The sequence below is a fragment of the Oncorhynchus nerka genome, linkage group LG27 (genome assembly GCF_034236695.1).
Source record: "Oncorhynchus nerka isolate Pitt River linkage group LG27, Oner_Uvic_2.0, whole genome shotgun sequence".
Classification (NCBI taxonomy): Eukaryota; Metazoa; Chordata; class Actinopteri; order Salmoniformes; family Salmonidae; genus Oncorhynchus; species Oncorhynchus nerka.
The window spans coordinates 75,425,319-75,453,192 of record NC_088422.1 but is presented as its reverse complement, the minus strand read 5'-3'; the positions used below and the strand labels follow the sequence as shown (position 1 = coordinate 75,453,192).

At 42.4% G+C, this 27,874-nt stretch overlaps 1 protein-coding gene and 1 pseudogene across 2 annotated transcripts; one reads left to right on the top strand and one right to left on the bottom strand.

Annotated features, from left to right (window-relative positions):
• Window positions 1-916: 916 nt before the first annotated feature.
• Window positions 917-27,420, bottom strand: LOC115112420 (kinesin-like protein KIF18A). Of its 2 annotated transcripts, none has more exons than XM_065011997.1 (18): window positions 27,290-27,420; window positions 26,115-26,447; window positions 25,646-25,803; window positions 25,371-25,475; window positions 25,119-25,229; window positions 24,799-24,996; window positions 22,203-22,379; window positions 21,926-22,000; window positions 21,707-21,816; window positions 20,670-20,832; window positions 20,350-20,514; window positions 17,524-17,645; window positions 16,443-16,711; window positions 12,155-12,214; window positions 2,592-2,997; window positions 2,081-2,170; window positions 1,866-1,960; window positions 917-1,294 (listed from the first exon to the last, which is right to left on the bottom strand). In XM_065011997.1, the coding sequence occupies exons 2-18, from the start codon at window positions 26,422-26,424 to the stop codon at window positions 1,158-1,160; spliced, it is 2,751 nt and encodes a 916-aa protein (XP_064868069.1). In that variant the 5' UTR covers window positions 26,425-26,447; window positions 27,290-27,420; the 3' UTR covers window positions 917-1,157. The 2 variants fall into 2 exon arrangements, with proteins under 2 accessions (XP_064868069.1, XP_029495336.1); XM_029639476.2 differs by having other exon boundaries at window positions 22,203-22,382; window positions 27,290-27,419.
• Window positions 27,421-27,486: 66 nt separating this feature from the next.
• The window catches only part of LOC115112557 (12S rRNA N4-methylcytidine methyltransferase-like), a 68,900-nt pseudogene continuing 68,512 nt past the window's right edge, over window positions 27,487-27,874 (top strand).

Genomic DNA, 27,874 nt, shown 5'->3' with positions numbered 1-27,874 from the left:
TATTGCAGAGTGAGTCCATGCAACTATTAAGCACATTTTTACTTGTGAACTTATTTAGGTTTGCCATAACAAGACATGAGCTTTTCATTAATTCAATTTGTAAACATTTCTAAAAACATAATTCCTTTTTGACATTAGGGGATATTGTGTGTAGACCAGTGACAGAAAATCTAAATGTATGTATAAAATTCAGGCTGTAACAAAACCAAATATTGGAAAAGGTCAAGGTGAGTGAATACTTCCTGAAGACACTGTATACCACCACCCAACAGGGCACTCAGCGTTTGGGAGGGCACGTGCTCAGCACAGGTAGACTCCCCATCTGTGCACCTGGCATTAACTTCCTGGCTAAAAATAAAGATCACATTGGATGCTGTGCAACTGAAAGACTGAATTTAAAGTGATGAATTGGCTTCTTTCCAGACATAATGTAGGTCAGATTTGTTCTTTGAAGCTGGTATCAAAGTGCATGTACAACACCTATTGTTAGAGCTGGTTGAAAACAAATGTATTTACTTAAGAGCGGCAATTAGATGGGGCTCAATACAGCTCTCAGTGAGTTGGAATTCTTAACACTGTTCAACATTCTGACCTAATATTTAATGAGCCCTCCATTTCTGTTTATGATGTGTAGCCTGATATTGAACTGTGAAAAAAGTTCCACAGGTGAATGAGTTTCACTATACAGATGGGTTACAAGCAGAATGAACAAACATCACAAATCTCAATTTCAACAGCATTCACATGACTTGACAGTAAAACTGCATGTCTGATAACTCAATCTACCCCTTCTGTTCAATTTTACATTGAAAGGAAATATATGTATACTAAACAGGGAAAAGCCCAGAAAATAACCATTTGAGAAAAAATTATTGGATGAGTTGAATTATTCATGTCAAAAACCAACCACATACAGTACTAGTTAACTAAACATTTTATTACTAAATAACAATATAGCAAATTATCTGTACAACAAATGTTAATGTAGGAAATAAAAATGTAAAAACATAAAATAAAACTAAGAACAAGTACAGAATCATACACAATTCAAGCAAAAACTATCCAAGAAATCCATAGGATTTAATTTCTCTCTCCACATCTAAACACGATTCCCTAATTTCTACATGACATCAGCAACATCTGGTCAAAAGCAGGCCTCACATCCTCTTTGTCACACTCTTGAATTTCTGTGAGGTTTTATAGAATATGGACTTTTTCCTCTGAACATCCATGAGGTGAAGATTCCCCTCAGAAACACTCCTCATAACTCTTCTGGGCTCGTTCTCCTCTGACCCTAAGGAGAAACACAATGCTTAGATAGAACCCCCGTCTGTATGGAGAGCTTCAAATTGAATGTTTTTCCTTTGCAGTGTGAAAAATCCCATTATTAAAAAATAAAGTTATTTTTAGATTACTGAACATACATAAATCAAACAATAAAACAAATTGCTGTCTAATACACATCACACTAAAAGTATGCAATCGTATGAGAAACCAAATTCTGCAGTTTTGTCCAAAAGCCAAACAAAATCCTTAAAATGAAAATAATAAGTGCCATAATTAACAGGCAGACAAGCTCCATTGTAGATTTAAAAACAGCTTGGTTTTCTAAAAGCAAGTGTCCTTCATAACAGGCATATAAAAAAAGCATGTTCTGGCCTGGCCCTGCCCTGAACTTTGTGTTGCAGCTGAGAGATGTAGGCATGAGCTCTGAGTGTAAGCACCACTAACTGGAATGAACATGGGGATTTTAGAGGGGGAAATAGCCACACATTTAATGTATTTTTATAAATAGCGAATGAAAGCAAGCTACACTCTTTCCCTGGGTCACTTCAGGGGAGAAATACTGGTATTGTTGTACTCACCAGCAAAAAGACGCACTCTTAGTGGTCTTGCTACTACTGTGGGGTCCTGCTTTATGTGCTTGGGTGCTGAAAGGATTTCCTGCTCTCTGCTGCTGCTACAGAGGGAGATTGAAACACAAGAGATGAAATGTGTTAATATCTGAGCAGCACAACACTTCCTTCCCTGATCCTTCTCTAAGAAACATGTATTTTGAGTATGTCACAACCACACCTACCAGTTCATTTTGCGTTTGCCCTGCGCAGCCGAAGTCATGGCCATGTAGGTCTTGCCATGTTGGATGTCCAACAGAGACGGTATCTCCAGTCTGCGGGATACAACAAGTCAGGCAATTTCCTTCTCAATTTTTGAACAGTCTCTTACATGTGACCAAATCAAATAAACAGACTGGAATGAGTACCGCACTCTGATACGTTAGACAATTCTGAGCTCTCTCACTGCCACTTGCTCGTACCTCAAATTTAAGAGACAAGGCAGCTCAACGTTTAGAAATAAGTACTTGGAGGGGCTCAAACCCTAATACAATTTCTGTCACCTGGGACAAAATGTGTAAAATAAAAATGAGAATTGTTGTAATAGTAATAGAGGCAAAAAAAAATATATATATATACTGAGAATGTCTTAATCTATGAATGTATGCACTGTTTTACATTGTTCAGCAGCTAATATTAAACTGGACTGTTGAAATGATGGAGTATGATGACCATCTTTGACAATACCACACCCACCTTTTGGGGGGCTTGCTCATGTCATTGGCTCGGGGAGCCTGCTGTTGGCTTGGACTCAAGGGGCACGAAGACACCGCTTGATGATTGGGGCTACATTGGTAAAGGACGACGGTAGCGTTGGCAAGAGCTGATTCATTGTCTTCATCTTCAATGTCAAATGTCATGTTGGGGTCATTGACTGCATAGTGCTGGAGAGGCAGGAGTGAAGGCCTGTTGAGTGTACTGCTGGCCTCTGGAGTGTAGAGCAGTGGAAACATCCCCTCCTGTCTTAAAACCTCCTGGAGGACCATGGGAACCTGCGCTGAGGCGGAGACAACACTCCCAGGGTTTGGTGGAGACACTGCCAGCTTTCTCCTGGTATGTTTCTTGGAAATGGGTTCCATCACTGTCACCTGGGCTGCTGGGCCTAGAAAACAACATCAATAGGATTTATTTTTTATGAAGAAGCCACAAAGAACCTAACAAATTTTGGCCTATGCATGATCAAATAAATTGCTATCAAGTTACACACCACACTTCATCAAGGTCAATTCCATTTCAATACAGTCCAATCCATGCACTGTGAATTGACAATTAGAGGATTTTTCTATTTAGGCATAGCTCTACATATCACTTATTGAATTGAGAGAGGTCAAATGGAATTGACCTCAACCCTGACTTTTATTAAAACATAAAAAATTCTGTAAAGTAATTTAGAAACATCCTCCACCAAGCACTTACATGGAAGTGCATACACCTTGAATGTATTCACTGTGTTAAGACCTTTGGAATGTTGCGGATATAAAACGTAAAGAGTTCCATATTTTACTTGACAAACAGTCACATCTGTTCTACACACATTTATATAGGAGCGTTCTATAAACTTGCTTCTCCCTGAACAGGGTCCAGGGTTCATCCTGTTCAGCCAGAACACTTTTTCTGTTAGTGGTTGGTGAGGCCTTGCTACTTGGTTTACTAGTTTGATCTCAAGTGCAAGATACGAATGCATTATCCAGTCTAAATCACAGTAGGCTGTCGGCTTCAGCATGTGGGTATTCACTAACAACATGCCAGTTGTTTGCCATAGAAATGTTCATACATGGCCCAGGGATTAATTTTTTAAATGATTTTATCCCATGATAAACGTTTTGGCTCGAGGTCCACATCGGGATTTCAAAATTCAACAGAGGGCAGCACAGATTTTTTAATGACCGATTTGTTTATCTAAATCGATTTACGGTCATGAAAAAGAGCAGTTATTTGAAAATAGATACAGTTGAAGTCGGAAGATTACATACACTTAGGTTGGAGTCATTAAAACTCGTTTTTCAACCACTCTACAACTCACCCCCTCTGAACGTGCCTCAGACAAGAGAGCTAGTTTTATTTCCAGTTCTGTATTACAAAGCACTACAATTGTTCCATTTGCCTACCCAAACCTCTGTGACCAGTGTATGCACGATACACAGGCCCCATTACTTATGAATGCATTTATTGTGTAGATGCATTGTTAGCTGCCCCCCACGACTGTCAAAATAAACACAAAACCACTAGGGGGATTCATGGTGGCATGAGCATACCTGCAACAAGAAATAAATAAATAGGGGTACATACAGTTGAAGTTGGAAGTTTACATACATTTAGGTTGGAGTAATTAAAACAAATTTTTCAATCACTCCACAAATTTCTCATTCACAAACTATAGATTCGGCAAGTCGGTTAAGACATCAACTTTGTGCATGACACAAGTAATTTTTCCAACAATTGTTTACAGACAGATTATTTCACTATCACAATTCCAGTGGGTCAGAAGTTACACTAAGTTGACTGTGCCTTTAAACAGCTTGGAAAATTAATTCCAGAAAATTATGTCATGGCTTTAGAAGCTTCTGGTAGGCTAATTGACATCATTTGAGTCAATTGGAGGTGTACCTGTGGATGTATTTCAAGGCCTACCTTCAAACTCAGTGCCTCTTTGCTTGACATCATGGGAAAATCAAAAGAAATCAGCCAAGAAAACAAATTGTAGACCTCCACAAGTCTGGTTCATCCTTGGGAGCAATTTCCAAACGCCTGAAGGTACCATGTTCATCTGTACAAACAACAGTACGCAAGTATAAACACCATAGGACCACGCAGTCTTCATACCACTCAGGAAGGAGTCGTGTTCTGTCTCCTAGAGATGAACGTACTTTGGTGCGAAAAGTGCAAATCAATCTCAGAACAACAGCAAAGGACCTTGTGAAGCTGCTGGAGGAAACAGGTACAAAAATATTTATATCCACAGTGAAACGAGTCCTATATCGACATAATCTGAAAGGTCGCTCAGCAAGGAAGAAGCCACTGCTCCAAAACCGCCATAAAAAAGCCAGACCACGGTTTGCAACTGCACATGGGGACAAAGATCATACTTTTTGGAGAAATGTCCTCTGGTCTGATGAAACAAAAATAGAACTGTTTGGCCATAATGACCATCGTTATGTTTGGAGGAAAAAAGGGGAGGCTTGCAAGCCGACGAACACCATCCCAACCGTGAAGCACGGGGTGGCACCATCATATTGTTGGGGTGCTTTGGTGCACGAGGGGCTGGTGCACTTCACAAAATAGATGGCATCATGATGGAGGAGAATTAGGTGGATATATTGAAGCAACATCTCAAGACATCCGTCAGAAAGTTAAAGCTTGGTCGCAAATGGGTCTTCCAAATGACAATGACCAGGGCATACTTCCAAAGTTGTGGCAAAATGGCTTAAGGACAACAAAGTCAAGGTATTGAAGTGGCCATCACAAAGCCCTGACCTCAATCCTATAGAAAATGTGTGGGCAGAACTGAAAAAGCGTGTGTGAGCAAGGAGGCCTACAAACCTGACTCAGTTACACCAGCTCTGTCAGGAGGAATGGGCCAAAATTCACCCAACTTATTGTGGGAAGTTTGTGGAAGGCTACCCGAAACGTTTGACCCAAGTTAAACAATTTAAAGGAAATGCTACCAAATTTTTCCCCCATTCCCCCCCCCCCCCTTTATTTAACCAGGCAGGCAAGTTGAGAACAAGTTCTCATTTACAATTGCGACCTGGCCAAGATAAAGCAAAGCAGTTCGACAGATACAACGACACAGAGTTACACATGGAGTAAAACAAACATACAGTCAATAATACAGTATAAACAAGTCTATATACAATGTGAGCAAATGAGGTGAGAAGGGAGGTAAAGGCAAAAAAGGCCATGGTGGCAAAGTAAATACAATATAGCAAGTAAAACACTGGAATGGTAGTTTTGCAATGGAAGAATGTGCAAAGTAGAAATAAAAATAATGGGGTGCAAAGGAGTAAAATAAATTAAATACAGTTGGGAAAGAGGTAGTTGTTTGGGCTAAATTATAGGTGGGCTATGTACAGGTGCAGTAATCTGTGAGCTGCTCTGACAGTTGGTGTTTAAAGCTAGTGAGGGAGATAAGTGTTTCCAGTTTCAGAGATTTTTGTAGTTCGTTCCAGTCATTGGCAGCAGAGAACTGGAAGGAGAAGCGGCCAAATAAATAATTGGTTTTGGGGGTGACTAGAGAGATATACCTGCTGGAGCGTGTGCTACAGGTGGGAGATGCTATGGTGACCAGCGAGCTGAGATAAGGGGGGACTTTACCTAGCAGGGTCTTGTAGATGACATGGAGCCAGTGGGTTTGGCGACGAGTATGAAGCGAGGGCCAGCCAACGAGAGCGTATAGGTCGCAATGGTGGGTAGTATATGGGGCTTTGGTGACAAAATGGATTGCACTGTGATAGACTGCATCCAATTTGTTGAGTAGGGTATTGGAGGCTATTTTGTAAATGACATCGCCAAAGTCGAGGATTGGTAGGATGGTCAGTTTTACAAGGGTATGTTTGGCAGCATGAGTGAAGGATGCTTTGTTGCGAAATAGGAAGCCAATTCTAGATTTAACTTTGGATTGGAGATGTTTGATATGGGTCTGGAAGGAGAGTTTACAGTCTAACCAGACACCTAAGTATTTGTAGTTGTCCACGTATTCTAAGTCAGAGCCGTCCAGAGTAGTGATGTTGGACAGGCAGCGATCGGTTGAAGAGCATGCATTTAGTTTTACTTGTATTTAAGAGCAATTGGAAGCCACGGAAGGAGAGTTGTATGGCATTGAAGCTTGCCTGGAGGGTTGTTAACACAGTGTCCAAAGAAGGGCCGGAAGTATACAGAATGGTGTCGTCTGCGTAGAGGTGGATCAGAGACTCACCAGCAGCAAGAGCGACCTCATTGATGTATACAGAGAAGAGAGTCGGTCCAAGAATTGAACCCTGTGGCACCCCCATAGAGACTGCCAGAGGTCCGGACAGCAGACCCTCCGATTTGACACACTGAACTTTATCAGAGAAGTAGTTGGTGAACCAGGCGAGGCAATCATTTGAGAAACCAAGGCTGTCGAGTCTGCCGATGAGGATGTGGTGATTGACAGAGTCGAAAGCCTTGGCCAGATCAATGAATACGGCTGCACAGTAATGTTTCTTATCGATGGCGGTTAAGATATCGTTTAGGACCTTGAGCGTGGCTGAGGTGCACCCATGACCAGCTCTGAAACCAGATTGCATAGCAGAGAAGGTATGGTGAGATTCGAAATGGTCGGTAATCTGTTTGTTGACTTGGCTTTCGAAGACCTTAGAAAGGCATGGTATGATAGATATAGGTCTGTAGCAGTTTGGGTCAAGAGTGTCCCCCCCTTTGAAGAGGAGGATGACCGCAGCTGCTTTCCAATCTTTGGGAATCTCAGATGACACGAAAGAGAGGTTGAACAGGCTAGTAATAGGGGTGGCAACAATTTCGGCAGATAATTTTAGAAAGAAAGGGTCCAGATTGTCTAGCCCGGCTGATTTGTAGGGGTCCAGATTTTGCAGCTCTTTCAGAACATCAGCTGAATGGATTTGGGAGAAGGAGAAATGGGGAAGGCTTGGGCGAGTTGCTGTTGGGGGTACTAATTGAGTGTATGTAAACTAATACTAATTGAGTGTATGTAAACTTCTGACCAACTGGAAATGTGATGAAAGAAATAAAAGCTGAAATATATAATTCTCTCTACTATTATTCTGACATTTCACATTCTTAAAATAAAGTGGTGATCCTAAATGACCTAAAACAATGATTTTTTTACTAGGATTAAATGTCAGGAATTATGAAAAACTGAGATGAAATGTATTTGGCGAAGGAGTATGTAAACTTCCAACTTCAACTGTATGTCCATTACAATTTCTACATACATTCTATCTAGTCTTAGACATTCATGTGGTCTGGAGTGTTATTTTATATCCAAAATAATCACCCTCCTGAGAACTTTGACCCCCGCATGGCCTTACCATCTGTGTTAGAGCACCATAATCATATTTTAAGAAAATCAATCACATCTGAATAGATCTTAGTTGGCGCCGGTATAAAAATTAGACACAGCGTATCACTACCATTGAAAGATGAAGGAATAACCTCTCTGTAAAATACTGAAAGGATAAGTCCATGTCTGCAGTAGGCCTAATAAGGGTTCTCATCTTTTGGCAGTTGGAGAAGTGTAGAGGTAGCCAAAGAAAGTGAACCTGGTGACCTTTACACAGTGCAGACATTAATCAGAGGTGTAAGGGAGAAAGGGCCGGGACACATTCATGCCCACAAATTGAGTTTCACCAGTCCCGACAAGCCCAGCTACTGTGACATTGAATATGGCTAAGTAGGGGAAAGAAGAAAATGAATCAAATCGAGTAAGGCAAAAGAAAAATATAATTTGTTGTTTTAAAGAAACCAAGACTTAAAGGCCCAGTGCAGTCAAAAACACGATTTTCAGCGTGTACTGCGTCTGGCCCGCCCCAGGAGTCGCTAGTGCGCGATGGGACAAGGACAAACCCTCCCCTAACCCGGACGACGCTGGGCCAATTGTGCGCCGCCCCATGAGTCTCCTGGTCGTGGCCGGCTGCGACAGAGCCTGGACCCAAACCCAGAATCTCTAGTGTCACAGCTAGCACTGGATGTAGTGCCTTAGACCACTGCCACTTCAAATATTTTATCTTGCCTATTGACCCCCAATGGCACACATACACAAGCCATGTCTCAATTGTCTCATAAATCCTTCTTTAACCGGTCTCCTCCCATTCATCTACAGTGATTGAAGTGGATTCAATATCTTACACCTGGATTCACCTGGTCAGTGTTAATACAGTTTTGTAAACTCAGTGTATATTTCCACACTATGTGGTTGGAATAACTGTTTAATAAGAGCTGTTTGAAAATACTGAAATTTAAGCCTGTTTTGGTGGGATGGAGTTTTGGCCTGCCCGGTGACATCGCCAGGTGGCAAACTACTTAATAGACCAATAAGAGAGTTCCAAACCATTCTGCCAATAACAGCTAATTTTCAGTTTTCCCCTCCCCAGACAGTCTTAGAACAATTCTCGCTTGAGAAATTGCTCTTCGCTAAGAAGCTATTTTTGCTTATTTTTGACAATGTTTATGGAATACAATCACGGTAAGATTACTTAATTGTTATCCAGAAATGAATTGATATGGAGATCAAATCTGCTGCAATGGACCTTTAACCAATCATGTAAACATAACAAGGCCACATAAAATCCTTATGGAACACAAAGCAAGGAACGAGGGAAACAACTTATGGCCGACAAAGCAGGAGTGGACATATCTTATGATTAGTCCTATAAGTTATTTCATGGTATAAGTGGTTCACAATCACTAGCCATAATGGATGACTCACACGCTTAGCAACCTGTCGTATAAAGGATACAGCTACACTGAATGGATCACCATATTAGTCATCAGTGAGGATGAGTCATACACACTACATACTGTTAATTATTGGTCATTTGATCAAGACTAACTTAGATACAACTAACTTTACATACAACTGATTAAATGGGAATAATTGATATAGGCTACACAATTAATTTTTAATATACACCAAAGTCGTTTTAATATATATGGGTCTTCCATTAACCGGCCTAAATGTTATGAATATAATTTTGGGATTTAATTATGTAATAAGAGCTTAAATGTATTAACATGAATAAATACAATGTTTTACGAGAATAGGAAGACTATGATAAAAACCTGGCTGAGATTGAGGATTATGTCACCAGAAGAACGTTAGCAGGGTTGTTCGAGTATAAAAGCTGGTGTGTAAGAGTAAAGTGGAGAGCATGTAGCATCAGAGCACGAGGAGGCAGACTCACTTGTTGCAGTGAGACACTGCGGCTGCATCATTTACATGCTGCTGACCACAGCCCTGTGACGCCGCTTCCTACCTACTACATTTTACTGAGGAGGAGGCAATTCCCAGAAATGTGAGCTGTGTGGTAGTGGATTTGACATATCAATTTGCCTACTCTAACCCCACCCCCCCACAGACAAAATAGAACAATCAACTAAATTGTTTAATGTAGAAGCTTTTAAAAATGCTCACATTTTTAACAACATATTTGCGTATCATAAAAGGGAGGAGGAGATATGGAAGATTAATGGACCTATTTATTCATGTGAAGAGCAGAATGCAATATTTAGGAAATTTGAGTCACAGCTCAGATAGCAAGACAGGATGAGGGGACAGTGATAAATGGTACTGCTTCTCTGACGGAGATCTGGCCCGGCAATAAATGGCAGCCAAGTTCTTTCAATCACATATTTTTGGCTTGTAGGATTAATACATGCATGAGGTGCTATTTCTGGTGGAGACAGCGCCGTATTAGGGTCGCTTGGCTGCTGCCTCCCTCTTTATAGCGCTGCTGCTGTTCTTGCTGACGGGGCAGGGGCGTTTTACGCTTGCCTTGCCTACCTTCTTTTCACTGCATTGAATTTGCATTTTCATGAATGAGGTTTGAGCAGCCTGGGTTGGGAGGGCTGGATGCTGGATTGACTGAGTACAAGATATGGAGGAAAGGGGGAGGGGGGCAAGGAGGGAGAGAGTGATCGAGCAGGAACAAGTAAGACTGGCACAGAACGAGGTTGCAGGAGAGAGATTGAAATTGTGTGGGCCATCCTGTGCTGAAGGGAGATAAAGGGATGGGTACAAGGCATTGGACTGGCGGTGTGCAGAAACCTATTGAGAGGGTCATGTGTGGTGACCTGCCCTCGTATCCACTTAGAGATGGTGCAGTAATAAAAAGGTTGGATAGGGAGGATTTCCATACTCAAGCTCTGATGCTAGTTACACAAACACAGAAAAAAACAAAGATTTCACACGAACAGGTAACATGATTTGGACAAGATCTTATTTCATATCAAAAGCGTAAATCATACACAGAAGTGATAGTCCAGTGTCCCATTGTGACATAGCTACCTGGCTCTGAGACCACCATCTGCAGGGGACACAAAGCCCGAACACACACCTTCCTACAATTCCCAACCAACGCGTCTCCGGTACGCATCCTCTATTCATTTGAATCTGTTGACAATTGGAGAAACTGCTTGAGCTGCACTGAGAATGAGAAAAGTATGAAAGCTAACGGTCCAATATTCTAGAAAACCGAAGTGTATATGTGTGCCGGTTTTGGACTATGATAAACCCTTAAGTTAAGTCTATGTTACCGCAGAAACAGACTCAACCGCACAAATGCCTGGCCGTCCCCAGAAACACTCAGCCGCACAAATGCCCAGCTGTCCAGTCTTCAGTCAGCTGTTCCACAAAAAACACGTTTTAAAACTGTTATGAGGATTATTTTATTTTCATGACGGTTAAATGGTAATTGTGGCAGCCCTAGTAAAAAGTGTTTTTTAAACCATTTCCTGTTGCGCCGTGGTCATCTGGTGTGGTTTTCTTTAAAAATGTAGCTGACGTTTCCCACAATGTGTTTCAATCAAATGTAGACCACCTGTTCAGCAGAAAATATCATTACAGACAATTTGGACGGCCATATTTCACATACTTCCTTATTGTACTTCCCTAAAGGTTTTCCCAGTCCTTTTTTTTCTCAAGGGGTCTCAAGTGTCATTTCATTTTCACAAAATATCTTTAGTTCCAGACCAGAAAGTCCGCATTGCTGAACAACTGGAAATTACATTCTATTTAATGTCGGAATAGTTTTTGTAGTTTATTTACAGAATTCCTATTTTTTGTATTTTTCCTCGCTTAAGAATCAGTTGAAGTGCCAATTGATGTCCCATCATCTCTTGAGGTTGGCAGAAGGGAAACTAAGTTGTTACACTAAACACCAGTGATCAGTGGGAATAAAACAATAAAAAACACTTAATCCACAGATCAATATTACTCATGGTCGCACTTCAGTTTGACCACTACAGTGGGGATGTTTAATATTGCCAGTTCATTATTTTAACCATTCCAGTCTTTGTGGTCTTCTGAAACAAGCCTTCTCTGTTAACACCCTAAGTTTATACTAGTGAATCCTGGAACCAGTTTTAGCACAACTGAAATTGCTGATGAACAATTAACAGCTGAAACAGAGCTTTTACCACAGGAGTGATGACTTTGATGGACATATTTGATCCCCTCGGACTGTCACTATGAAGGATTCCATGTGGCAAGCTTTTAGATTAATGACCAGGTTAGCAGGCCTGAGGGAGAGTAAAGACAGGTTTACCTTTCGATGATGGATTGGGTTGAAGGCGCAGCGAGACTCTCCTCTTATGTTTCTCGGCACCTGAGTGACAGACAACAGTATGTTCAACAACACCGCCTCCTTCATGAATACCATGCCACCCCCCCAGTTATCAGCACAACACACAGCATGACTAGCATCACAGCTCAGCCTGCACAGTTATCAATAGAACAGACACAATCGTGCCTCAGCATTTGGCTGTGGTAAATGTGAATAGTCATCATGAACTGCGCAGCAAAATCTACTGTTGTACACTTGCCTGGTTAAAGAATGGGTAGCCCTTTACACTTGTATCTGCATTTGGGTTGAAAATGGCAGATTTGGACATTGATAAGCACCTAAATTGGAACGTAATGGCTGTACAGTAAAATGCTATACATGATGTCAGATCTCAGGCTCTGCACTTCACAGCTCTCGTTCCGAACTTGAGCACCGCACACGACAAGAAGTTGCCCCCATCCCTTCCACTAAATTTGGCAACTTTAGAAAATGTTCTGTCTGAGTGAGGGAAATGCTGTAAATTGCAAGGACTCTATGTATTTTGAAAGATGAGATGCTAAGGATTATAATAAATACTGCTTTGATGTCATACAAGCAAGCCTAACAACCATGAGTCCCAATGTGCACTTCACATTTCCATATCATAAAACTCATGTAATATACATTGTCAACATGTATGATTACTATGTTTGATGTACAGTTACAAAACACCATGGTGTTATACCCTGGGTTGTCCTGAACAGAATGAGCCAGTTTGTTGTATTGTGGAAACATTTGCAGCGGACCACGCATTTGAATTTACTCATCCATTCCGTGCACACAAAATTACAATCTGTTTCTCTGAACTGCTTTGTGAAAGCCTAACACTAAGATCCTATTTTTATCATTTTGCTAGTCATGTTGGCAATAGAACAAGCGCTCAAATTTCACCCACCTGACCCAAATTGTGATTTAGAAAAATTGACTGTTTTGGATTGTGTAAGCAACAATAATTTTGTAAAGGCGAGGATGCAGGGCTGTATTCCAGATAAAACAACTACAAGTATGCTTGCTCTAATTCCTAAACGGCACAGTTATGAGAGCTCAAAAAAGCAATGTATAGTTGAGGACTTCTGAGTCGTAAAACTGCATTGAAACTAATTTGGAACTGTGCACACTTGAGGTGTGTGGCCACTTGGAAACATCAGTTAGACCTCACACTCAAACCTTTGAATGTTTTTGTCTTTTGTTGCACCCATCTCAAATTTCCCAAGAATATTCTTATCATGTTACTGCGGGGAGAATTTTCGGATTTAGTTAAAAAACAAATGCGGCAAAAAAACTACAGTAAATTAAAAAATGCACATAAAATCAACAGTGAAATGTTTGGATTCAGTCTCGTGTCAGCTGAACGGTTGGCCTAACCTTTAGTCTAATAATTTTCCCATAATCTTCACAGTTCCCTTTAAATTTCTACCATGGCTATACATTTCCATATTTGTTTGTTTTTCTGTAAGAAACATTTAGCTCTATCCCTATCCAAAGCCCACAAGTGTAAGGGGTTAAAAGTTCAATGCAGCCATTAAAAAAAAATCTAAATATGAAATAATTTCTGGGTAATTTGCGTCGCCCCACGGACCTCCCGGGCGCGAACCCAGGGACTCTGATGGCACAGCTGGCCCTTAACCACTGCGCCACCCGGGAGGCCCCTGGAACTCATTCTTATTAACTCATTTACCACTTGGTGATGTCACCAGGCAGGCCAAAATGCCATCCCGCCAAAACAGGCAGACATTTAGGCAGTCTTTTCTTAAACTATAAAAGGGAATTATCATAATTTCATAGTGTAGAAATATACACTGCTCAAAAAAATAAAGGGAACACTAAAATAATATCCTAGATCTGAATGAATGAAATATTCTTATTAAATACTTTTTTTCTTTACATAGTTGAATGTGCTGACAACAAAATCACACAAAAATTATCAATGGAAATCAAATTTATCAACCCATGGAGGTCTGGATTTGGAGTCACACTCAAAATTAAAGTGGAGAACCATACTACAGGCTGATCCAACTTTGATGTAATGTCCTTAAAACAAGTCAAAATGAGGCTCAGTAGTGTGTGTGGCCTCCACGTGCCTGTATGGCCTCCCTACAACGCCTGGGCATGCTCCTGATGAGGTGGCGGATGGTCTCCTGAGGGATCTCCTCCCAGACCTGGACTAAAGCATCTGCCAACTCCTGGACAGTCTGTGGTACAACGTGGCGTTAGTGGATGGAGCGAGACATGATGTCCCAGATGTGCTCAATTGGATTCAGGTCTGGGGAACGGGCGGGCCAGTCCATAGCATCAATGCCTTCCTCTTGCAGGAACTGCTGACACAATCCAGCCACATGAGGTCTAGCATTGTCTTGCATTAGGAGGAACCCAGGGCCAGCCGCACCAGCATATGGTCTCACAAGGGGTCTGAGGATCTCATCTCGGTACCTAATGGCAGTCAGGCTACCTCTGGCGAGCACATGGAGGGCTGTGCGGCCCCCTAAAGAAATGCCACCCCACACCATGACTGACCTACCGCCAAACCGGTCACGCTGGAGGATGTTGCAGGCAGCAGGACGTTCTCCACGGCGTCTCCAGACTCTGTCACGTGCTCAATGTGAACCTGCTTTCATCTGTGAAGAGCACAGGGCGCCAGTGGCGAATTTGCCAATCTTGGTGTTCTCTGGCAAATGCCAAACGTCCTGCACGGTGTTGGGCTGTAAGCACAACCCCCACCTGTGGACTTTGGGCCCGCATACCACCCTCATGGAGTCTGTTTCTGACCGTTTGAGCAGACACATGCACATTTGTGGCCTGCTGGAGGTCATTTTGCAGGGCTCTGGCAGTGTTCCTCCTGCTCCTCCTTGCACAAAGGCGGAGGTAGCGGTCCTGCTGTTGGGTTGTTGCCCTCCTACGGCCTCCTCCACGTCTCCTGATGTACTGGCCTGTCTCCTGGTAGCACCTCCATGCTCTGGACACTACGCTGACAGACACAGCTCGCATTGATGTGCCATCCTGGATGAGCTGCACTACCTGAGCCACTTGTGTGGGTTGTAGACTCCGTCTCATGCTACCACTAGAGTGAAAGCACCGCCAGCATTCAAAAGTGACCAAAACATCAGCCAGGAAGCATAGGAACTGAGAATTGGTCTATGGTCACCACCTGAAGAACCACTCCTTTATTGGGGGTGTCTTGCTAATTGCCTATAGTTTCCACCTGTTGTCTATTCCATTTGCACAACAGCATGTGACATTTATTGTCAATCAGTGTTGCTTCCTAAGTGGACAGTTTGATTTCACAGAAGTGTGATTGACTTGGAGTTACATTGTGTTGTTTAAGTGTTCCCCTTATTTCTTTGAGCAGTGAATATATATATATATATATATATATATATATATATATATATATATACACTGCTCCCAAAAAATAAAGGGAACACTTAAACACTATATATATATATATATATACTGTATATAAAATGCAGGAAATCACATTTTTGACTGCACTGGGCCTTTCAATAAATGTATCTTTAAATAAATAATAACAGTTGTCTTCAGGACAGTCATTGCAAGGTGAAAACGGAGGGAATAGAACAAACGGACGGGACCTATTGAGATCTGGTATCATACACTTGTGCTCATGGCTTGTGAAAGGAGGGTCAAATTACAGGATATCACTCAACTATAAGCACAAGTGGACAGGGCCAAAAACACAAAATAAAAGACACAGGGAAACAAGCATGTGACTAGTACAGGGGGACAGATGCGGGGTGCACCTGCTGACATATGATGGACAGCAACATAGTAATTAAGTATTGCTGGCCAGCTTTGGTTCACGCTCCATTGTCTCCTAGGGGCTGAATGTCATGAAAGGAGGCCTGATGGCGCACTGGTGCTGGGTTATACAGGGTGTGATAGGACCTGGAGAATGGTGGCTCCCGTGTGTGTAGGCTCCCATGATCAACAGTAAATAGAGCCCAATAGCCCAGGGCCACCAGATATTGCTGTATGGCCACTGGTGGCCTGAAAATAAAGCACTACAATAGATGATTAAACAGTCGACCAGGGGGGTATACTACAAAGCAAGATAAATGGCCAGCTAACTTGCCAAAATATATTTAGATTTTCTAGAAAGAATGGGCATGATAGTATACCCCTCAGGGGGAATTTACATGTCATCGTTGTGACTGGGAGTTGAAGCCAATTCTGCGTTTTTTAAGACAACATAAGGTGTGAAGTCATGACTTACTACTGCAGGGACTGTTTTGATGGGGACAGATGAGGTGTGAAAATGACAGGATGGGTACGAGCTCTGGCCTAAGCCTGGAACCCTCAGCCTGGGTCTCCTCGTCCTTCTGCTCCCCTGCCTTCTCCTGATCGGCCCACACCACACCCCTCTCCCTGAAGACCAGGTGCTCCAGGTCCTGGTTCTCAGCCTCGTCGGCAGCTGTGACCAGGCCCGACCCCCTCAGCGTCCAGTACTGCCTGCTGTAGGCAGGCAGCAGCATGTGCACCATTCTGAACAGAAGAAAGCATGAAACTCAGGCTTAAAAGATGTTCTGTTGAGTCAGTATCACAATTTATAGTGTAAAAGGTGCCAAAGTGAATTTTGTTGCATTATGTATGCAACACCTAGTATAGTATAATTCAAAAGACTAATACTCTCTATTCACTAATTCATATAAGTAACCAACAACAACACTGTACATTCTCTGGAGGTAATGTATGACAGGTATGGATGGCACACAGCCATTCATACTCACATAGTACAGTGTGAGTCACTACTCATACTCAATTATTCATAAATATTATTCCCATCTTAATATGCCTGTGTCTACCTGACCATATTTTCCCATTCATGTAGGATTAGGCCTGAAGATACCTTCCAAAACATGTAGCAATATCTGTACAACAGATGTTGTGGAGTACTGGCTCGGATTGACTTAAGTCCACTTTACAGGTCTGAAAAGTCTAACAAACCCCTTTAAGACTTAAGGCCATCTTATGGTAATATCACTGCATTTCCACTCTCTGTCTTCAGTGGATACAGGTGGATGATTCAACTCTGATATGTAATTCCAGGCTTTTGTTCCAGCCCTGCTGTAGCATATCAGACTCCAGCAATAAGCTGCTCAACAGGAACAAAAGTAGCTCTCCAGCTGGAGCGTTGGCTTGGCCACATGTTTTACACAGGAAGTGAGGTATTTTTCCACTGTCGTATTGCTGGGGTAAAGAGTATCAAATGCTACAATGAATATCGGTATTGAAGTCCAAATGTTGGTATGGTGATAACATCACGTGTTGAACCCTGTAAAAGAAAAATGACCTACTTTTTAGTCTGTTTGTTCTCCTGGTCCTGGATGCCGATGAGGTGGGTCATTTGCTCAATGTGCTGCGTGAGGTCCTCTACCTGTAGCTGGAGCCTGTGGCAGCGAAGGTCCTTCTGGAGTACCTGAGGGGGAAAGGGGAAAGTGGAAGAGCTAGGGAAATGACCACGAGGGAACATATTGAGTAACCCTGACCACAGCTAGAGAACAGGCTGGCAGGGAGTCATCAGTGACGCACAAGACAATGAGTCTTGAGGGGTTTATTTTGTGCCATGCTTCATCTCTGAGAACCTGTCTTCTGGGTAAAAAAAAAAAAAAAAAAGCTGTCATCCACCTCTGACGTAAAAAGAGTATACGAAACGACAGCAGAGAGAACATTTGACAAGCGGATGAATCATTGTTGTGCCACTTCCTAGAAGAGGGATGAGAAAGAGGAAAAAAACATCTACATGGTTTAGGTAACTGGCTGTGTGAGGGATGCGTGAAGATCATTGATCCACTCACCTCAATCATCCACCAGTGAACAAGAGCAATAAAATAAGCACAGTCCTAATTACCAGAACAGATGGAAGAAAACAAACTGTCACAACAACATTTGAGACGTATTTGCAAAAACAAACAAACCAGAAGTAAAAAATAAAAAGGTTGCATAGAGTAAAATTCCTGTTCCCATCCCTTCTAAAATGTACTCTGGGAGATGAAAATAACATTTAAAAGGGATAGTTCACCTGAACTACACAGCTCAAAAAAATAAAGGGAACACTAAAATAACACATCCTAGATCTGAATGAATGAAAGGTTATTTTTAAATACTTTTTTTCTTTACATAGTTGAATGTGCTGACAACAAAATCACACAAAAATTATCAATGGAAATCAAATTTATCAACCCATGGAGGTCTGGATTTGGAGTCACACTCAAAATTAAAGTGGAAAACCACACTACAGGCTGATCCAACTTTGATGCAATGTCCTTAAAACAAGTCAAAATGAGGCTCAGTAGTGTGTGTGGCCTCCACGTGCCTGTATGACCTCCCTACAACGCCTGGGCATGCTCCTGATGAGGTGCGGATGGTCTCCTGAGGGATCTCCTCCCAGACATGGACTAAAGCATCCGTCAACTCCTGGACAGTCTGTGGTGCAACGTGGCGTTGGTGGATGGAGCGAGACATGATGTCCCAGATGTGCTCAATTGGATTCAGATCTGGGCAACAGGCGGGCCAGTCCATAGCATCAATGCTGACACACTCCAGCCACATGAGGTCTAGCATTGTCTTGCATTAGGAGGAACCCAGGGCCAACCGCACCAGCATATGGTCTCACAAGGGGTCTGAGGATCTCATCTCGGTACCTAATGGCAGTCAGGCTACCTCTGGCGAGCACATGGAGGGCTGTGCGGCCCCCCAAAGAAATGCCACCCCACATCATGACTGACCCACCGCCAAACCGGTCACGCTGGAGGATGTTGCAGGCAGCAGAACGTTCTCCACGGCGTCTCCAGACTGTCACGTCTGTCACATGTGCTCAGTGTGAACCTGCTTTCATCTGTGAAGAGCACAGGGCGCCAGTGGCAAATTTTCCCATCTTGGTGTTCTCTGGCAAATGCCAAATGTCCTGCATGGTGTTGGGCTGTAAGCACTAAGTTTCCCAATGACAGTGGTAGGTAGGCCTGATTACGACAACGACGGCCAGCCTATAGGTAGAAGGTCAGAGACATGGCAGTGTGGTGTCAGGACAACAACCTCTCCTTCAACGTGAGCAAGACAAAGGAACTGATCGTGGACATACCCAACAAACTATCATGGTACAAACACACCAAGAAACTTGTGAAGAGGGCACAACAATGCCTTTTCCCCCTCAGGAGACTGAAAAGATTTGGCATGGGTCCCCAGATCTTCAAAAAGTTCTATAGCTGCACCATCGAGAGCATCCTGACCGGTTGCATCACCGCCTGGTATGGCAACTGCTCGGCATCCGACCGAAGGCGCTACAGAGGGTAGTGCATATGGCCCAATACATCACTGAGGCCAAGCTTTCTGCCGTCCAGGACCCATATACTAGGCAGTGTCAGAGGAAGGCCCCCAAAAATTGTCAGACTCCAGTCACAGACTGTTCTCTCTGCTACTGCACAGCAAGCAGTACCAGAGCGCCAAGTCTAAGTCCAAAAGACCCCTTAACAACATCTAGCCATAAGACTGCTCAACATTTAATCAAATGACCACCCAGACAATTGACATGGACCCCCTCCTTTTTGTTTTTACATTGCTGCTACTCGCTGTTTATTATCTATGCATCTTCACTTTACCCCTACCTATATGGTCAAATTACCTCGACTAACCTGTACGGGTACCGCCTGTACATAGCCTAGTTATTGTTATTTATTGTGTAACTTTTTGTTGTTGAAAACTTTAGTTTATTTAGTTAATATTTTCTTAACTATTTCTTGAACCTCATTGTTTGTTAAGGGCTTGTAAAGTAAGAACTTCGGCGCATGTGACAAATACAATTTGATTTGAATTGTGAGCCCTCTTTTTGTACTGCGGTGATGGGTCAGCTTTAAGCGATTAATATAGCAATATTTTTACTGTTTTATGAAGAAATAGTGCGGTGATTGGTCAAATTTGCAAACCCTCACATAATATGCAGGGAATTGTTGATTTAGCAAAAATAAATAAAATAAAAACACTATCACAGAATCCTGGAGGGACCATCTTCCTCTACATCTCCCCTACCAGTACATGAACAAAATAACCCATATACCACACCACTCTAACACCACCCCTGGGTCAAGTGATTCCATATCTCCTGACCCCTCCAGCAGTTGCCTCACCACTGGTGGCTGGGAGTCCTGTCTCAGTAGCTTCACGTCATTCTCCACGCGGTGCAGCCAGCCCTCATTCTCAAGGAAGCACAGCTCAACCTCCTTCAGCCTCTTGCGGATGTGCTGCTGCTGTGTGAGCAGGGAAGCCAGCTTGCGCTCGTGCTTGCAGGTGGCCTATTCAACAACAGAGCCTATCAGATTTGGATATGACAAAGGAGTGTATGCACTTTAAACATCCATCTATCACTGGTACATCATAAAAGACATGCTCCTTCTGGGACCATTTTCTGGCTAAAATGACATGGTGATAAGCAGGGCCCTTTTCAGACCTTCTCAGTCTTGTCTTTGGCACTGAAGAGCTGGGCCTGCTGGTTGCACTCCTCGCTGTGGCGCTGACGTAACTCGTTCTCCTTGAGCTGCCGCTCCAGAACAAGGTGCTCCCTCCTGATCTGAGTACGGCTGGAGAAAATGCTCTGTAGGGACTCTGACACCCTGTCCAGAAAAAGGGGCAACCAGCCAGTTATTGTTAAATGGAGTCCTTGCTTAATAATGGAGGGCAAAGGTTTATAAAAAATAAAATTTTCTCAAGTAAAAATCCTATGTCATGTTATTGTACAACTCAACAGGTTGAACAGTGTTCAAATCAGGCAGCTGCCCTGGACCACCCCCAGCAGCTTTCACCCAATAAGGCAGTTGCCCTGGACCACCCTCAGCAGCTTTCACCCAATAAGGCAGAGGCATTGCAACAATGTCTCATTCTGGTAAAGGAAGAGGGATATGCAGGTAAATAAATAAACAGACAGTGGAGAGCAGCCGCTGAAATGTGACTGCAATCTCCAATGTAACCCCTGTGACGTAGGAGCCGCCGTGGCCTTGCCAGACTGATGAATTTTTAATTGTGTGAGAAGCATGCTGCCTCTCTTCAGAGCCTCACATTGTGCGAGTTGTGAATTCTGATGCCGGTGAATGAAATGCGTGGGAATGAGACTCATTCAGCTCCACCCCCCCTTCCCTTTCCCTCTCTCCCTTTTTAAACAGACGCCACTGCAGCCCTTGGAGGGGAGTGAAGGAAGGACGTTTTTAACTAATACCGATATATTATATGTGTAGTTTTATTTTTTATGTGGCTCACAGCTTCCCCTATCAAAAATGCAGAGCAAACTCTCCACCCAAAGCCCAGGTCCTTGGGCTTTGTACTTTCCCTCAACATGATAAATTATCTATGGATTTCAATTAAAGTGTACAAGTTTAAAGGACACTCAAGTGTGGTTGCATATTATGCATAACATAACTTGTATTACTGTATAAATACAAGTTTTGCCTTTTGGTTGTTGCATGCACATTGGTACAAGAAATAAGTACCTACTTGTGAATCTCTGTTTGGTTCTGACTGGAAATAGTATTAGAGACTCCAGGAACAAGAGGGTCCATCTTCCTCTCCTCATACTCTTTCAACTTCTTCTTCAACTGAATGATCTGAAATAGCATAAACTGTTGATAAAATGTGAAATGTATGTCCACACATTTTCGGAACCTAAGGGCCTCCAGTCTACGTAGTAGAGATTGGTGTTTCATATTATATTACCTCTTCTCGCTGCCTCTCGCATATCACTGCATACTGGCCGATGTGACTGTCCAAGCTGACAACATTCCTCTTGAGCTAAAGAACAGGTAGATGCATGTAAAAACGTATGGAATGAGAAAGAGAGGCATTACAAACAGAAATATTGTAAGAAATGCCATGTAGTACAAGTTTCCCTATCAAAACCACCTCTGAACTCATGTTTGGCTTTTAAAAACACAGCCAAAGAGGCCTAAATAAATCCTATAACATTGTTGGGATGGGTGAGTAGTTTACTGACCGATGATTTGATCTCTTTGGCCCGGTTGGCGTATTTCAGTGTGTTGTGGGTGTCGTCATAAGATTTGGAGGAGGGGCTAATGTTGGCAATCATGACCGTCCTGCAGTTCCCGCCAAGAGAATCTTTAAGGAGTCGTGTTAGCTTGCTGTCCCTGTATGGAATGTGGGCTTTCTTACTCTGCTATAATAAATCAAGCAAAATCAACATTAGCCTGAGAAAAGAGTAAAAGTGCAAAACAGGAAAAGGTTAGGCCTACACATTCAGGTTTGGGATTGGTAAAGGTCTGACAAACCTCATAGAACATAAAATACCAATTAATTCCCTCTTGCTTGCATTAAAATGCAATTGACCACAGTCCTATGACCCCTTGGGACTCATACAGTAAATGTCCAGTGACAATGGGACAACACACTAATAAGGCTGTATAGGGGGCCATTTTAGTACAGTCATACACTGAATGTCCAAAATATCAAGAACACCTGCTGCCTCCATGACAGACTGACCAGGTGAAAGCTATGATCCCTTATTGAAGTCACTTGTTAAATCCACTTCAAAATCAGAGTAGATGAAGGTGAGGAGACAGGTTAAATCATTATTTTTAAGCTTTGAGACAATTGAGAGATGGATTGTGTATGTGTGCCATTCAAAGGGTGACTGGGCAAGGCAAAATACTTAGGTGCCTTGGAACGAGGTATGGTAGTAGGTGCCAGGAAACACTCGTTTGTGTCAAGATCTGCAACACTGCTGGGTTTTACATGCTCAACAGTTTCCAGTGTGCATCAAGAATGGTCCGCCACCCAAAGAACATCCAGCCAACTGTGGGAAGCATTGGAGTCAACATGGGCCAGCATCCCTGTGGAACGCTTTCGACATCTTGTAGAGTCCATGCCCTGACAAATTGAGGCTGTTCTGAGTGCGGGGTGTGGGGTGCAACTCAATATTAGGAAGGTATTCTTAATGTTTTGTATATACACATTCGTATTTTTACTTTGGCAAACGGTAACTATTTGTTTCCATAAACAGGTTTCTGGCAGATAGATACCTTTCATTTCTATAGAAAATGAAAACGCCCAAGCAGATTATCTTCTGCTGGTGTGAATGTGCTAGGTCTGAATTCAGCCTGGCTTCACTAATGGCACAGATGCGTCTTGAGTACATTACATCTGTTCAGGTGAGTCACAGTCGCATGGAGACTCAAATGGCAGGAATTACCAGGCACTTGCAGAGGAAAAGTGATCTGCAATGGGCTGGGGGCTGGCCAGCTGTTCTCCCTGGCCGAAACCTACATCTGGAACCAGGAAACCCTTATATTTCCAGCTGATCCTATGGGAGCTCAAAGTTTGCAGCTAAAAGGAGGTTGTCCCAATTAAGCAAAATGAGTCTTTCGTCAGAGCAGGATTTACAATGTACAGCCCGAGAGAGAGAGAGGAAATGGGCCAATGGAGAAAACCACAAAGGCTAAATGTGCAACTGCAATTCATGGCCATGGGACCAGTCCTAGCTGGGACATCAAGGTATCATTCCCTAAAGCAATGGTGCCATAATAAAAATACATTTTGGTACTGCGTGGCATGTTTGTGCAGCATTTCCTAAATGCATGTGGCCTGCTTGTGGAATCCCCAGGGTCAGTGGTAAACCAAAAAGACTCAGTGACAGGTTAATGTATGCAACTGGAATGAAATATTATCCAAATACTTGGCTTGCTAACAGACCAAGCAAGGCTCCTTGAGTCACAGGGAGCTGCTCACTTTTTTTCTGGCAATGACAGAGCAGGGGAGTATTGCTGCCAGTGTGATGTAAAATTACAATCAATTAAACAACATACAAACAAAATGAAGGCAGAATAAATTAGACTAGGCCGACCTAAAAATCCACAAGAAAAAAATCATCTTAAAAAATGCAGTGACCACAGAAATCAACTGGCACAGTGAAAATGAACGACAGCAAAGGATAACCCTAACACCATTCACCAGTGAGATAAACATATGCAATCAGTTGTAACACCACGGTAGTGGGTTCAATTACCGGGACCACCCATAAATAAAATCTATGCACACATGACTAAGTCGCTTTGGATAAAAGTGTGTGGGGGGGAATGAACTCAATAGTTTAAAATGACTAAAACCAAATGGAAACTGTGTAGAAATGATAATGATCCTACATTCATACCGTTTCTTGACTGTGTCCAGACGGCTAATAATCCCAGAAATGAAAGCCAGACAATCCGGGAGCATTGAAAATTCCAAAAATGATGGATAGAGGACTATCTTTAGCAAATGTTGATGGCAAGGAAATATAAGTTTCAGTGCGTCCCTCTGGACTTCGAACACCGAATGCGCCCCCCAGGGCAAAATTAGTTTGACACACCTGTCTTAGTATTAAATCTAGACATAAATTTGTGTATTCTCAGTGGTGAGGAAGCAGCACCAAGGCCTGCTCAACATTGCTTACGAGTCTCACAGAAATGCCTGTGGGTGTTATTGTCAAAAGATCAACCACCTTTTTGAATTATATTGAATTCTGTGAGCAGAAACATTTCCTTTGAATAATTTGTCATATTCAATGAGAAACATGCATCAAGATGCTTTACACATACCTTAGGGTCAGCCAGAGCGTTGATGACATTTCCCAGGGCAAGGAGTGAACGGTTGATGTTAGCGCCTTCCCGTTGACGTGCTCCCTTTGCGTTAGTGGCATTTGCTCGCTCGGAGCCAGCGAGGTCAATCAGGCTCATTTTGGCCACACGGACATTTGGATTAAGGCTGGCCGTCCTGTCCTGTTGCTTCAAGTAAATCTAGTGGGACAAGAACACCAACAATTTCATCTTCACCTGTTCAGTGACTGCAGTGGGTAAACCTGCTTGCTGTCTGGTAAAGGAGGAAAGGTAGATGACACCACTCCATTGAAATAGCATACCTGAAATACAGCATGGGACCGTGACGAGGTGGCATTCATGTCAGTGGGGTGTTGCGTTCTATTCCGATTGCCATAATCCAAAGCTTCAAGGATGTGCTCAGCAGACTTAGGCTACAAAATAGGTCACATGAATACTTTTAAACAAATAAAATCAGTACACGTCCATTAAAAATAGATGTAAATTCATTCAACTAGGGAAAAAAGGACAACAAACACACCTGACAGACAACAAATAACCTGTCGATCACTAACCTGGTGCAGAGTAAGGCCTTGGACAACCACTCCATTCGATGGGTCCTCCCTCACTGCAAGTGGGCCCACATTAGCCAAGAGGTCCCGGATCTGCTCATTATAGACCTGAAAACCAGTTATGACAAGAACTTGGCTGGATTCTTTTGGCAATTTAAATTCTGATTGTTCATTAATAAAATGTGTTTCTTTAATTCCCAGGTATGATGGAGGAAGATTATTCCTTGATTTCTGTGTAAATGTATTACTTGTAAAATCAGACAGATGAAACCAGTCACCTCAAGATAAGAAAATGCTACATCGAATATTTTCTCTTCCTTGACTTGATCCATACGGTTGAAGAGCTCTGTCATGGTGCGATACATCACACCCGGGTCATTGCTTGAGCCCAACATGGTGTGTGTCTTGCCTGCTCCTGTTGCGCCATAAGCGAAGACTGCAACATTTCAGAGAGGGATTAGTAATCAAACATGATCAAAACTTCCACTTCAAATAAATCTGATTTTGGTAGGTTTAAATGTGACACCAAATCTATTGGAATTTAACTGCTAAATGGGGTACAAAGATGTTGGCTACTGTAGTATACTAATGACTATTTCTATAATGGTCCTCTGTACTATGACATTAATTTAAATTAAGTTATTTGCAACACTTTTCACGTCTGTCTCAATGTGCACATAGTCATAGGCCTACTAATCAAACGGTGTAGTCCTGTAAAGATTAGTAGGCTCAAGCCTATTTTATTACCTGTACAGTTAAAGCCATTCAACACTCCATCAAGTATCCTTTGAGTGGTGTTCTCAAAGATATCCACCTGAGAAGAATCCTCCCCAAAAACATTATCAAAGACAAATTTCAGGTCCTTATTGGCTCTCTTGTTGACATCTCTGTTTTGAACTCTTGGTCCCCCGAAAGATGTCATATGCTGTTCCTTGGGGTCAAATATTAGCATGTGGTTGTCCACAACTTGGACCACATTTCTGAAGTTCTCGCACTTCTCATTGTCATTAGTTGGCCGCACACGAACAACCACTTTGACATGGCTGCACACGTCCATGACTCTTCTTATTGTGTATTGATCTAGTTGAGAGAGCACAAGGAAGATGCTTTAGCTGACTAAACTCCACAGTGAAGGATGTTTCAGATATACTCCATTGGAGTGGAGCAGAGACCAGGCTTTGGGGAATTGGGCATGGCCAGACATAATTTGTATTTATTTATTTAACCAGGTAGGCTAGTTGAGAACAAGTTCTCATTTGCAACTGCGACCTGGCCAAGATAAAGTAAAGCAGTTTGACACATACAACAACACAGAGTTACACATGGAATAAACAAACATACAAACAATAATACAGTAGGAAAATCTATATGTGCAAATGAGGTAGGATAAGAGAGGTAAGGCAATAAATAGGCCATGGTGGCAAAGTAATTACAATATAACAATTAAACACTGGAATGGTAGGATGTGCAGAAGATGAATGTGCAAGTTGAGATACTGGGGTGCAAAGGAGCAAGATAAATAAATAAATACAGTATGGTGATGAGGTAGATTGGATGGGCTATTTACAGATGAGCTATGTACAGGTGCAGTGATCTGTGAGCTGCTCTGACAGCTGGTGCTTAACGCTAGTGAGAGAGGTAAGAGTCTCCAGCTTAATAAGTAATAACATAGCTAACTACTTGCATTCGACGTTACATTTTAAGCAGTGAATATATACAAATATGTTGTTACATAAAGAACAGGGCGACTTGTCTCGTGTCTCGTCGCCCGTAGTGCCTTCTTGTGGCTAGCTAACATTAGCAGTCAACAAAGAGTCATATAAGCTCACCTCCGAGCGAAAACAGCAAGTGCTGCGAGTTGTAAAATACATCATAAACATTACGTATGTTCTGGAGCGAAGTATAATACACCCACAGCCTACCTTTGACTATAATTGTTTCACATTTGCAATTGTAGCTCGCTAGCAAGTACTGCCACTGCTACTTTTTCTCCCAAGACCAGCGCGTCTTTTCAAAAACAAGCCCCCTTTTCCTTCGCAACAGCTGATTGGCTATGCACCTTGGGTGACGTCGGTGAGCTTGGTGTTGCAGTCACTTGATTGCAGTACTGGTGGAGGAAGTGGTTTAAAAACTCTGTTCGTATGCCAGCTATTATCTAGCAAAAAATAATGTTTTATCATGTAATTGAAACCATTATGACACATAGCTAACATAAGAAAGTAAGTATACTATTGCGCTAAGACCAATGTCCTAAATACAATTTGCATCGTCCAGTTGCAAGTTATTCAAGGTGTTGTAACACTAGCTACTAACTAGCTAAATTACTGCAGCTGAACGGAACGCACATATCCGAACACTTTTCCCCGATAGTTTTCTATGAATATGCACCTGAGAATAGCTAGCTATTAGCTGTCTAACGCTAGTAGCTACACAAATCATTTCGCACTTCTCCACTTTGAAATTAGATAGCTCTCTTCAACGTGATCTTCTACTGAGTACTGCACTCT